This window comes from Scomber japonicus, chromosome 14, assembly GCF_027409825.1.
Source record: "Scomber japonicus isolate fScoJap1 chromosome 14, fScoJap1.pri, whole genome shotgun sequence".
NCBI classification, from domain to species: Eukaryota; Metazoa; Chordata; class Actinopteri; order Scombriformes; family Scombridae; genus Scomber; species Scomber japonicus.
In genome coordinates this window covers 2,219,315-2,232,070 of record NC_070591.1, presented here as the reverse complement: position 1 = coordinate 2,232,070, position 12,756 = coordinate 2,219,315, and the positions used below count along the sequence as shown (strand labels likewise).

The following is a 12,756-nucleotide window of genomic DNA, read 5'->3' as shown; positions in this document are numbered from 1 at the left end:
ATTTATAATATTAATAATGTATTCAGTGATCACCTGTAATCACCAAAATAACAATATTATGGTTTTACACATCAGTTCTTCTCAGGACAGGAACTATGGATCCTGAATGTGATCATAAAGATGAGAGGAAGAAACTAAACTAAACTAAGATAAGACCTGACCTGAGGTGACCTCTGACCTCTCTGTGTGTCTCTGACCTCTCAGGGGTTTTGAAGCAGGTGATCCTGGAGGACAGCAGCTCTTCAGTGGACGTTTGGACTGATGTGGCCTCTCTTTGCTCTGAGCTGAACCGTTCTTATTGCACCTTTAAAACAGGTAAAACAGTGAGATACACAGGACACTGCTCTCCACTTCACTAGTGTGTATTAAGTATTAAATGACATACAGTTCAACCACATCTCTGTGAGTCTCAAATACAAACACAGGGATAACAACAGTCAAGACAACAGTAGTTTACACAGTGACCAAGTTAGCTTGAAACTCTTCAGCAACATAAACATATAAAAGTCTTTCTCTCATAATGACAACCAATGACAAAAGAACACTTATCTACAACATGTCACTACGTTTATATTGTTTTCTGTATGATAATTACCTTAAAATGGGCAAAATAGTGAGATAAGAAAGATGAAAACACAGGTCACAGCTCTCCACTTCACTGGTGTATTAAATGAGAGAAGCGCCCCCCCTACTGGAGCTCTAAGGAATTACTAACTAATCTACACACAATCAACTTTGAATCTGTCAACAATCTGTCACTTATTTATAATACCTGAAATAATAACTGTCACTGTCATAACAGCACAACTCTAATAACATAACATGTTCTTAGCTTATATAAAGGCAGTTTCATAGATTAATATCTGATTAAATCACGGAGACGGAGCAGTTACAGTACATACCACAGCTGCGGTCGCCGGTCGTCAAGGCAACAGGGTCAAACGTACTTCCGGTTACCGCCACTGGCCACAGCAGGATACTGAATTTCAACAAATATAAGGAGCCTTGCATAGATTAACACAAAATATTAACTTTTTTCACAAGAAAATTTGAATGGGAAAAAAACTAAATATTGCCTGTAAATAAAATAAATAATAAAGGAATATAAAAATACATTTTGACGAACTTCACTAATCTAGCTATATAACAACCAACTGTTACACTATGAAAATGAATCACAACACATATAACTTAAGTCTGAAATGTATTAATAGTTTCCTGTAAACAACTGAACCTGAAAGTTCCTCCTACAGAAACAAAGATCAGCTGGTAAAACCTGGTTCTTCTTCTGTTTGTGTAAGAAAGACAGTTAAAAACACAGGTTCTGTTAGTTGTTGTAGAAAAGCTAAAATTGCTTTAAAGAAGTTAACAATTGTTCAAGTGGGTGTTAAACCAGCAGTCAGGTGTCCATATGAACAATAAAAGAGATTTTCCTCTCTATAATCATTCCTCCTACTGTGGATGGACAGTGTTTCCTGTTTCTCTGTGGTGGAAGTATAGTAACAAAAAGACTTTGGTACTAAAAACAGTGTAACGTTGAAACATAGAAGATGAAGATTTGACTCATTCAGACTCTGAAGCTTCAGATCAACTTTTAAATCCATGTAGAAGGAGGACTGTGGGTTTAGTCCTCCATCACTTCCTGTAACCATTATGAAGGATCTAATGGTCAGTATGAACAGGAGGAATCATTACAGCAAGATAAACACACTTAAATGTTCAGTTGGGCTCCTGACTGTTGGTTTCAGTAATAGTGAACCTGTCCTCTGAACACTATCTGTCCAGATTTAGGGCAGAAATGGTTCCCTAAAACACCCAGAGATCCTTCAATCAACCTTTTTAGATGTGAAGGTGATCCAGCAGCATCCACAGCAGGAACCTTAATATAGACGCTTCATGTTGGGATTTACCTTTAACTTGGTTCATTATGTAGAGTTAGAAGTTGTGTCCTTTCAGTCAGTAGGTTTGTGTTAAGTTCCTATGTGAGTAGATCAGTGAGTAATCTCAGTGTTTCTACATCAGTGTGTGAAGTTGACAGAGACGAGGAGGCGGGACATTTCTTCGTCTAGAAGCTTTATTGATAATTGTTTACATCTCACAATGCATTCCACAAACACGGCTCCCGGCTGGAAGCTTTTTATCGTCACAATTGAAGTATGAAGTTTTATCATTCACAATTATACTTGCATAACAAACAAATGCTTGAAGGTTTCCCAAAAGTCACATCAAGTTGCAACTTTATTAAGATATCAGCTCCACAGACAGTATGGTTATTTTTTTCTTTAAATCCCATTTCATTTTTTTTCTTTTTTTACTTTTTTTTTTAATGTTTTATCTGATGTGGATGAATGTAAACGTGTTTTCCTTCCAGAGTTTTTCATCACTAGACAGCTGCAATGACATGGAAATAACGACTTTTTATGTAATTAATGTTTTATTTGTCTGGCAAAGGTTTTCTAGATGTTTCTAGCTAGAGTTACTCAGAAGCGATGAAGTTTTTAAATGGTAGAACAACCCCCACCCCCCTTTCCCTTCCCTCCCGCACCCTCCCGCCACCGCCGCCTCATCAGGAGTCATAGACGTCATTCTCAAATCCGTCATTCGTTGCATCGAGGCGAAACCACGCAGCAGGTTACCGAGGAAACGAGCTCGAAGCTTGAGGGACATGACGGTATTTCAGTAAAACAGTAAAATCACAAAATACTTCTAAACTCAGTAATCATACCGAAAAAAAGGAAAAGAAAGATACAAATGAGGTGCTGTTTGCGGCTCGCTCGTCTTTCTCAGAAACAGCAGCGACAAGACGAAGAAACACAAAAAATGTCTCCGCTCGGCTCGACGGCGGGAAAATAAACTCGAAATGACAAAAACACCCTGAAGGCGGGCGTGGAGAGGGAGCGCTCGTTCGAAATGTGTTTCTGTGAGTTTAACAGAAACTAACATTTCAAATCTTTATTTAAAAAAAAAAAAAAAAAAGAAAAAAAAAGTTGGGGAGACGTAAATCATCGGCTCTGTGTCGTGAAGCTCGGTGCTGAACTCCGACCTGCTTCCAACTTTTCCAGAAAACATCAAAAAAAAAAAAAAAAAAAAAAAAAAGGAATTCTGAACTGGAAAAAAAGTGTTTTTATGATTTTGACAAATAAAGTTAGAAGGGCTGCGTCCACGCCAGACCCCTCCTCTCCTCCTCCTCATCCAACCCTCCCCTGCCCCTCCCCCACCCATGCACACCCCTTCCTCTCATCCAACCATCTTCCTCTCAGGACTTCCTGAATCCAAACTCTGACACGTCGTCACTTCACTCCGTCTTGCGTTTCATCCCTGGCACCTTCGCCTGGATCCTACGAGAAAGAAAAAAATGACAAGATTCATTAAAGAAAGACATTAAAGATGCAGCTCACTGTAAACTAACTCATTTTTTATATTTGACATATTTGATCTGCTTCAGTTTTCATTTACTCAACAAACATAAATCTGAAACTTATTACATGTCATATTGTTTTTTGCATCATTTTGCATGTGAGTAGATGTTAGGGATGAGTCATTAAAACAAAAATATTAAATATCAAAATAGTTGAATTGCAGGTATAAGCTTCACCTTTGTGCTGTTGAGCCGTGTTGTCTAGTATGAACGGTTCATTAACAACTACTGGAGTAATTCTCACTTTCAGCCACTAGGAGGAGCTCTAAGCTTCTTGTGTTGAGGTAAAACCTGACAGGAGTGAGTTTTCCTGCTGCTCTTGGCTACTTTGACTCGGTAGTAAGTTATCCTGCTAGCTAGTAAGTTATCCTGCTAGCTAGCTGGCTGGTAGTAAGTTAGCCTGCTAGCTAGCTGGCTGGTAGTAAGTTAGCCTGCTAGCTAGCTGACTGGAGGGAACATGATGCAGATGAAGACACACTAAAGTCCAGCGTGGTTTAAAAGCTTCCAGAAAGTAAAGGATAATGTTGTCAGGTGTGAAATATGTGGAGCAGAGTTGAGCTACGGTGGTTTCACATAGTTGTGGTTTATGACGGGGAGAAAAAAAACCTATATTTTTAGGGGTCTGTACAAATAATATACATGATCTTGGACAGTGTAGCACACATTTAATATCTTTCCCCCATGTTTTATAAATCTATAAAATGATCTACTTACTTTCCAACAACGTCTTTGACCTGGTTGTTGACCAGAGCCACGTAATGGTCGATCTGAGCCTGTACACACACACACACACACACACACACACACACACACACACACACACACACACACACACACACACACACACACACACACACACACACACACACACACACACACACACACACACAGATTAATGTCTGCAGGTGGGATAGACGCTCAACACTCAGCTTCCCTAAATACTGTAATTCTACATATGAGAAGGTGTCATCTCTCACTACAAATGTTCACATAGAATGAATCCTGATGGAAAGAAGCTGTTAAACTACATCAGTCAGAATTACACGTTATAACACTAATTATGAAAGTAAGACTCAGGATTATTTACTATTATATAGGGCTGTCAGTGTTAACGTGTTAATCGCGATTAGATTAATGCAATCCATAACGCGTACATTTTTTTTTTTATCGCATTTTAATGTTGCAAGCCTTTTTGTCCCTTCTACTCCCCCGTAGACGGCTCCTCTAGCTGTAGCGCTATGCTTTGAAGTGGCCTCCTGCAGTAAACCTACCGCGCTGATGGAAAGTAAGAGAGCTACTGGACTTTTGAACGGCTTGTTTAACTTTAAAACACTTCCAGACACTTCAGTTGACAAGTCAAAAGTAAAATGCAACCTGTGTCAAACGGAGTTTAACTACCACCGGAGTACGTGGAGTTTGAGTTAGCACCTCCACGCTAAACACCCAGGTGCAGCCAAGCCAGCCTCAGCTCCACCAAAGGACCATTTTGGAGTGTGGGAGTCGCAGCAGAGCCGTGATTGATTCCCAGTTAAGACACTCTGGTAAGAAATGCTTTACATTATGGGCTTAAAACTGCCTTCAAATGGAAAATAACAGGATTTTAAACATGCAATTCAAAACGCCATTAATCGCGATTAACTATGGAAATTCTGCGATTAATCTCGATTAAAAAAATTAATCGTTTGACAGCCCTACTATTATATTAGCTTATCTCCACAGCGTCCAAACAGTATATAAATAACTCTTTGTGATATAATTGATTACAATAAAACAAAACCTGAAACCAAGAGAAGCTGCAGAAAATACAAAAATGGATTAAACAGTTTCAGAATAATTAAATTAAAGTTTGATATTGTGATTTTATGAAGACATCTAAACTCTAACACAGAGCATGGTGCATCATGGGTACTCACCTGGTGTTTCTCATAGACGATCGGGCAGCTGAACACTCCAACCACGGCTGATGGAGAAGAGAGAAGAAGAACAATTTTACCTCCAAACGTCCACGAAAACTCAGATTACAGTTGAACTCACTTAATAATGATGCAACTGTCTCCTCTCATATTATTCTTATTATGACATCAGTTTAAATCAGGGATGTCAAACATGCGGCCCGTGGGCCAGATCCGGCCCGCCGAGGTGTCTAATCCGGCCCACTTTCCTTATTCCTCCCTTCCTTACATCTTCCCTTCCTTCCTTCCTTCCTTCTTTTTCTTCCGTCTTTCATTCCTGTCTACTCTTCCTTCTCCTCCTTCTTTTCCTCCCTTTCTTCCTTCCTTTCTTCCTTCCTGTCTACTCTTCCTTCTCCTCCTCCCTTTCTTCCTTCCATCTTTCCTTCCTTCCTTCCTTCCTTCCTTCCTACCTTTATTCCTTCCGTCTTTCATTCCTGTCTACTCTTCCTTCTATCTGTCCTTCCTCCCTTTCTTCCTTGCATCTTTCCTTCCTTCCTTCCGTCTTTCATTCCTGTCTACTCTTCCTTTTCCTCCTTTTCCTTCCATCTTTCCTTCCTTCCTGCCTGCCTGCCTGCCTGCCTTCCTTCCTTCCGTCTTTCATTTCTGTCTACTCTTCCTTTTCCTTCCATCTTTCCTTCCTTCCTTCCGTCTTTCATTCCTGTCTACTCTTCCTTCTCCTCCTTCTTTTCCTTCCTCCCTTCCTTCCTTCCTCCCTTTCTTCCTTCCTTCCTTCCTTCCATCTTTTTAATGATCCGACCCATGTGAGATTAAATTGGGAAGTATGTGGCCCTTAAATGAAAATGAATTTGACACCCCTGGTTTAAATGGTTTTATTTGAGTCGTGTCATTTCTTCATTCGACCACTAGATGGAGCCACAGCAGAATATATTAACACAGGCTTTTTACATTAACTGTTTTTTTATAATGTGAAACTATACTTTAATGCAGAGGACTTCAAAGCCATTAAAGCTCAGAGCATTACAGGAAATGAAAAACGTGTGACTCACTCAGAATAACGATGGTGAGCCCGTTGAACAAGGCACCAACGTAGGTCAGGATCCACATCAACACAGCAAACTGCAAACACACACAAAAAGAAACATTAAAAAAACATTAAAAACTGAGTATATGTTGTCAGATTTAAGGTATAAAAAGATGACAGAGGTGTTTGGCAGGAAGATATGAACTGTTATGAGATTAGAAGTTATTAAGAGGCGGTACCCAAGCAGCTCTGGATCAATACAGTGAAGAGTGAAACCCCTCTGCAGGCATGAGAGCAGCTCATTGCTTTATTCAGTCATGAATCTGTTGCAGCAGCTCGTCTCCTGCAGAGCTTCGGCTAAAAATAAACCGACGTCTCAAAGAGGAAATCTAAAAGCGAATCAGACTGTCTGTTTCTCTCTTTACGAACCATAAACACCGACATAAATATCTCAACACATCCACAGATCAGCCGGACGTAAATAAAACATCCTCAGGGCTTCGATTACACACACACACACACACACACACACACACACATTCATCTCCTCATGAGGGTTAGTTTCTCCATTAATCACTAAAATAATGCTTCTACTGTTAATCTGAGCCCACAGTGAATGATTAAACTGCTTCTTTATGTCTGATTAACAAAGAAAACATTCATTTACTGTCACATATAACACAGAAAAGCAGCTAAATATCATCTTTTATGAACTAAAAGTGGAGAAAAAACTTTTAATTAAATCAATAATCAAAATCCTCACAGACTAAATTTCCTTTAACCTTTTATTTAACCCAAATATTTTCAATTTATCGACAAATATTTTGCATTTTTGTTTTAAAAAATAAGCTAAAAGATCAATAGATTATCAAAATAGTTGCCAATTGATTTTCTGTCGGCTGACTAATTAATTAATTAATTAATTAACTCATTATTGCCTCAAACTCAAAGTTATTCAGTTTACAATGATATAAAAACCCAAAACAATTAATTATCGAAATAGTTGCTGATTAATTTTCTGTCAATTAACTCATTGATAGTTTTTGAGTCTTACTTGATTTTGATCATTTAATCTGCCTGTATGTATAAATATAAAGTTATATAAATCATTATTATTATAATATATGATCAGAACAATGGATGAAGGTTTATTATAAGCCTTCAAACTGCCCCTTTATCTAAGTTTATAAGTTTAAACCCATAAATGGGCCTTTTAAATGTTGCTACTGTTTGTTTCAGAGATAAAATAACTGACATAAAATCATAAAGTAAATGATGTAAATCAGCTCGCAGGTTATAAATCAATAAATGAGGTTATAAAAAATGTGTTCAGTGACGAGTGAACAAATGATGTGCAGCTATAACTCATTTTATTCATTTATTAAAGTATCTGTGAAACATCAGATTAATAAAGATATTCAGTTTAAATGATAGAAACTGTTTAAGCAGCTGGAACTAGAGGAATGATTCATGGGTTAAAAACATCAATCAATTATTAAAATGGTCAATAATTCATTTTCTAGTGGTTGAATAATGAATTAATCTGAAATGTGTGATTGATGATGATGATGCTCCTTCATCCTCATCATTATAATTAATATTCAGAATATAAATGAGGATAAAAATGATGATTATAATGTTCAAACTGTATCAATTATTCTCTTTAAAAGGTGATTAAAGTTCATAAATGGTAAAAAAATACTTTGATTTGTTATTTAGTGTTTTGATATGAACCTGACACTTTAATGACCTGCTGCTTGTAAATTATCTCACACACACACACACACACACACACACACACACACACACACACACACACACACACACACAGAGAGAGACACATACCAGAACACACACAGACACAGAAAGAGAGACAGACACAGACACAGACACACACACACACACACACAGAGAGAGAGAGAGAGAGACACACACAGAGAGACACACACACACACACACACACACACACACAGAGAGACACACACACACACACACACAGAGACACACACAGAGAGAGACACACACACAGAGAGAGACACACACACACACACACAGAGAGAGAGAGAGACAAACACACACACACACAGAGAGACACACACACACACACACACACACACACACACACACACACACACAGAGACAGAGACACACACACACACACTCCTGTTATCGTCTGATTTTAACATTCCTGAGGCTCAGACTTGGTCCTGATTGGATTAAATGAATCCGACTGTTTTGCCCGTCTAAGGGAGTCAGGGGTGCCGGGGGTGTCGGGGGTGTGGGGGGTGTCGGGGGTGTGGGGGGAGTCGGAGGAGTCGGGTCAGCTGGGTGCTACTCTGTATTTGGTCTGCTGGACGGAGGCGAGCGCTGCAGCGAGGTGTCGACAGCCCTCCGACAGCTGCAGCGCTCTGAATGTCTGTCATCTGCTACCAACACTGATCTACTCACACATGAACGACTGCAGGAGGGAGGGAGGGAGGGAGGGAGGAGAGAAAGGAGGGAGGGAAGGAGGGAGGGAGGAAAGGAGGGAGGGAGGGAGGGAGGAAGGAAGGAAGGAAAGGAACGAAGGAAGAAGGAAGGAAAAAAGGAAGGAAGGAAGGAAGGAAACACGGGAGGGAGGGAGGGAGGAAGGGAGGGAGTAAAGGGAATGAGGGAAGAAGGAAGGGAGGAAAGAAAGAAATAAGGGAAGGAGGAAGAAGGAAGGAAAAGAAGGAAGGGAGGAAGAAAAGGAACGAAGGAAGAAGGAAGGAAGAAGGAAGGAAGGAAGGAAGGAAGGAAGGAAGGAAGGAAGGAGGGAGGGAGGAAGGGAGGAAAGAAAGAAAGAAATGAGGGAAGAAGGAAGGACGGGAGGAAAGGAAAAAAGGAAGGAAGGAAGAAAGGAAGGAAGGAAGGAAGGAAGGAAGGAAGGAAGGAGCCGGAGTGGTTCTCACCTTGATGGAGTCGACCAGGTCCTCGACCAGGAACAGGCGCCTCAGCTCACCGATGGTCTTGTTGAGTCTGGCCAGAACGATGTCGCTGTACTTGTGGACCATGTCCTCAGAGAGCGCCACCTCGTGGTCCAGGTACTGCCTGAGAGGGTTCAAGACCAGAGGATACAAGAGTCAGGCTTCATGTTCAAAGTAACCAGAAGGAAGGAAGGAAGGAAGGAAAGAAGGAAAGAAGAGCGCCACCTCCTGGTCCAGGTACTGCCTGAGAGGGTTCAACACCAGAGCACACCAGGGTCACACTTCATGTTTAAGGGTCACTTTCTTTCCTTCCTCTTTTTGTCCTTCCTCCTTTCCTTCCTCCCTCCCTCCTTTCCTTACTCCTTTCCTTACTCCTTTCCTCCCTCCCTCCTTTCCTTACTCCTTTCCTCCCTCCCTCCTTTCCTCGCTCCCTTCCTTCCTCCCTCCCTTGACCTGAGGACAACAGGAGGGTTAATATATTAATTATATTGAAGTGGGCGTAACCTCCATGATGTCTTGCTGCGGAGATGCTGAGTTCAGTCTGAATTTATCTGCTGCTGTTTTAACCTGATGCTGCTTTTAAAACTAGTTTAACTGATTTCTGAATTCATCATCTTATTTATTACTAGTTACTCCTTTCCTCCCTCCCTCCCTCCTTTCCTCCCTCCCTTGACCTGAGGACAACAGGAGGGTTAATATATTAATTATATTGAAGTGGGTGTAACCTCCATGATGTCTTGCTGCGGAGATGCTGAGTTCAGTCTGAATTTATCTGCTGCTGTTTTAACAAACTTGATGCTGCTTTTAAAACTAGTTTAACTGATTTATGAATTCATCATCTTATTTATTACTAGTTACTCCTTTCCTCCCTCCCTCCTTTCCTCGCTCCCTTCCTTCCTCCCTCCCTTGACCTGAGGACAACAGGAGGGTTAATATATTAAATTATATTGAAGTGGGTGTAACCTCCATGATGTCTTGCTGCGGAGACGCTGAGTTCAGTCTGAATTTACCTGCTGCTGTTTTAACCTGATGCTGCTTTTAAAACTAGTTTAACTGATTTATTAATTCATCACCTTATTTATTACTAGTTACTCCTTTCCTCCCTCCCTCCCTCCCTCCTTTCCTTCCTTCCTCCTTTCCTCCCTCCCTTGACCTGAGGACAACAGGAGGGTTAATATATTAATTATATTGAAGTGGGTGTAACCTCCATGATGTCTTGCTGCGGAGATGCTGAGTTCAGTCTGAATTTATCTGCTGCTGTTTTAACCTGATGCTGCTTTTAAAAACTAGTTTAACTGATTTATGAATTCATCATCTTATTTATTACTAGTTACTCCTTTCCTCCCTCCCTCCTTCCTTTCCTTCCTTCCTCCTTTCCTCCCTCCCTTGACCTGAGGACAACAGGAGGGTTAATATATTAATTATATTGAAGTGGGTGTAACCTCCATGATGTCTTGCTGCGGAGATGCTGAGTTCAGTCTGAATTTATCTGCTGCTGTTTTAACCTGATGCTGCTTTTAAAACTAGTTTAACTGATTTATGAATTCATCATCTTATTTATTACTAGTTACTCCTTTCCTCCCTCCCTCCCTCCTTTCCTTCCTTCCTCCCTTCCTCCTTTCCTCCCTCCCTTGACCTGAGGACAACAGGAGGGTTAATATATTAATTATATTGAAGTGGGTGTAACCTCCATGATGTCTTGCTGCAGAGATGCTGAGTTCAGTCTGAATTTATCTGCTGCTGTTTTAACCTGATGCTGCTTTTAAAACTAGTTTAACTGATTTATGAATTCATCATCTTATTTATTACTAGTTTCTCCTTTCCTCCCTCCCTCCCTCCTTTCCTTCCTTCCTCCTTTCCTCCCTCCCTTGACCTGAGGACAACAGGAGGGTTAATATATTAATTATATTGAAGTGGGTGTAACCTCCATGATGTCTTGCTGCAGAGATGCTGAGTTCAGTCTGAATTTATCTGCTGCTGTTTTAACCTGATGCTGCTTTTATAACTAGTTTAACTGATTTATGAATTCATCATCTTATTTATTACTAGTTTCTCCTTTCCTCCCTCCCTCCCTCCTTTCCTTCCTTCCTCCTTTCCTCCCTCCCTTGACCTGAGGACAACAGGAGGGTTAATATATTAATTATATTGAAGTGGGTGTAACCTCCATGATGTCTTGCTGCGGAGATGCTGAGTTCAGTCTGAATTTATCTGCTGCTGTTTTAACCTGATGCTGCTTTTAAAACTAGTTTAACTGATTTATGAATTCATCATCTTACCAACATTTATTATTACTGACCCATGATCAGATACAACTGAGCTGAGGCTAAACATTCATCATATTTGTTCCTCTGCAGTAAACGAGGGAGTCCAGCTTTCTTCTCATTGTTCTTACTGAAGTTAAAAAGCTCGGGAATCTGCAGGAATCAGCTCGTAATGTGACCGAGCGGCTTACAGGAAGTTAATCTGAGCTAATTGGTCTGTAACGAGCCGCGAGGTCGAGCTCGGTAAGAAGGTTTAGTTCGGCGGCCAGGAGGACGGATGAACCATCAAACAAACAAACAAACAAACAAACAGGACGAGGAAACGTTTAAAGGGAACAAACAGCAGCAGGTTTACAAAAATATCAGACAGACACTGATCTATAATAAACCCTCTTTCCTCTCCTTCCTTCCTCTTTTCCTCCTTACTTCCTTCCTTCCTTCACCTGAGCACAACAGGAGGGTTAATGATTGATTTTATATCCTAGACTTCTCCTTTTTTTAACTTATTCTACGTTACTTGTTGAATCTGTTATTTTTTAAGTGCTTTACTCCTAAATATGTTATAATTAATAAACGTTATCACTTAAGAGCTCAAACCTGAACCCTGCAGCCTTCTCAGGAATAACAGCTGATCATTTTCTGACCCTGAAACTTTATTTCCGCTCATCTCGCTGTGACTCACTTGAATGGATGTCCCTCATCTGACTTCTGGATGGCCTGCAGGATGCCTTTGTATATCCTGAAGCAGATGGTGACGGACAGCAGAGCCAGGCCGATGTAGGAGCAGACGCTGACGATGCTGCACACCGTCAGGGAGAGCAGCAGCAGCAGGATGGCGCCGAACACCACGCCTGTGGTCTTCACATCACGCCAGTAGAGGAGATCCACCACTGCAGGAGGAGGAAGAGGAGGAAGAGGAGGGAGAAGAGGAGGAGGAAGAGGAAGAGGAAGAGGAGGAAGAAGAAGAGTTAGTGTCCATCAGACAGAGGGCAGTGAGCTCCTGTTTGGTTTTAAATGACTGTTGATCAGAATGATTTGATATATTTCATGTTTTTTTTCATGAATTGGTTTTATTGGTATTTAAATTGATTAATAGTTTAAATAATTACCTTAATTGGATTGTTACTATTATAAACACCCAATCATTGAATTAACCTGAATTAACTGATAACTACGTCCACTGGTTTCCAACAGATAC

At 40.5% G+C, this 12,756-nt stretch overlaps 1 protein-coding gene across 4 annotated transcripts in view; it reads right to left on the bottom strand.

Moving 5' to 3' along the window:
- Positions 1 to 2,056: 2,056 nt before the first annotated feature.
- rtn4a (reticulon 4a) overlaps positions 2,057 to 12,756 on the bottom strand; it is a 41,459-nt gene continuing 30,759 nt past the window's right edge. For all 4 annotated transcript variants that reach the window (XM_053333469.1, XM_053333470.1, XM_053333471.1 and 1 more), the window contains 6 exons: positions 12,241 to 12,448; positions 9,283 to 9,421; positions 6,378 to 6,447; positions 5,332 to 5,378; positions 4,133 to 4,191; positions 2,057 to 3,338 (listed from right to left, as the gene is read on the bottom strand). In XM_053333469.1, coding sequence (XP_053189444.1) covers positions 3,296 to 3,338; positions 4,133 to 4,191; positions 5,332 to 5,378; positions 6,378 to 6,447; positions 9,283 to 9,421; positions 12,241 to 12,448 — 566 coding nt within the window. In that variant the 3' untranslated portion in view covers positions 2,057 to 3,295. The remainder of the gene's footprint in view (positions 3,339 to 4,132; positions 4,192 to 5,331; positions 5,379 to 6,377; positions 6,448 to 9,282; positions 9,422 to 12,240; positions 12,449 to 12,756) is intronic.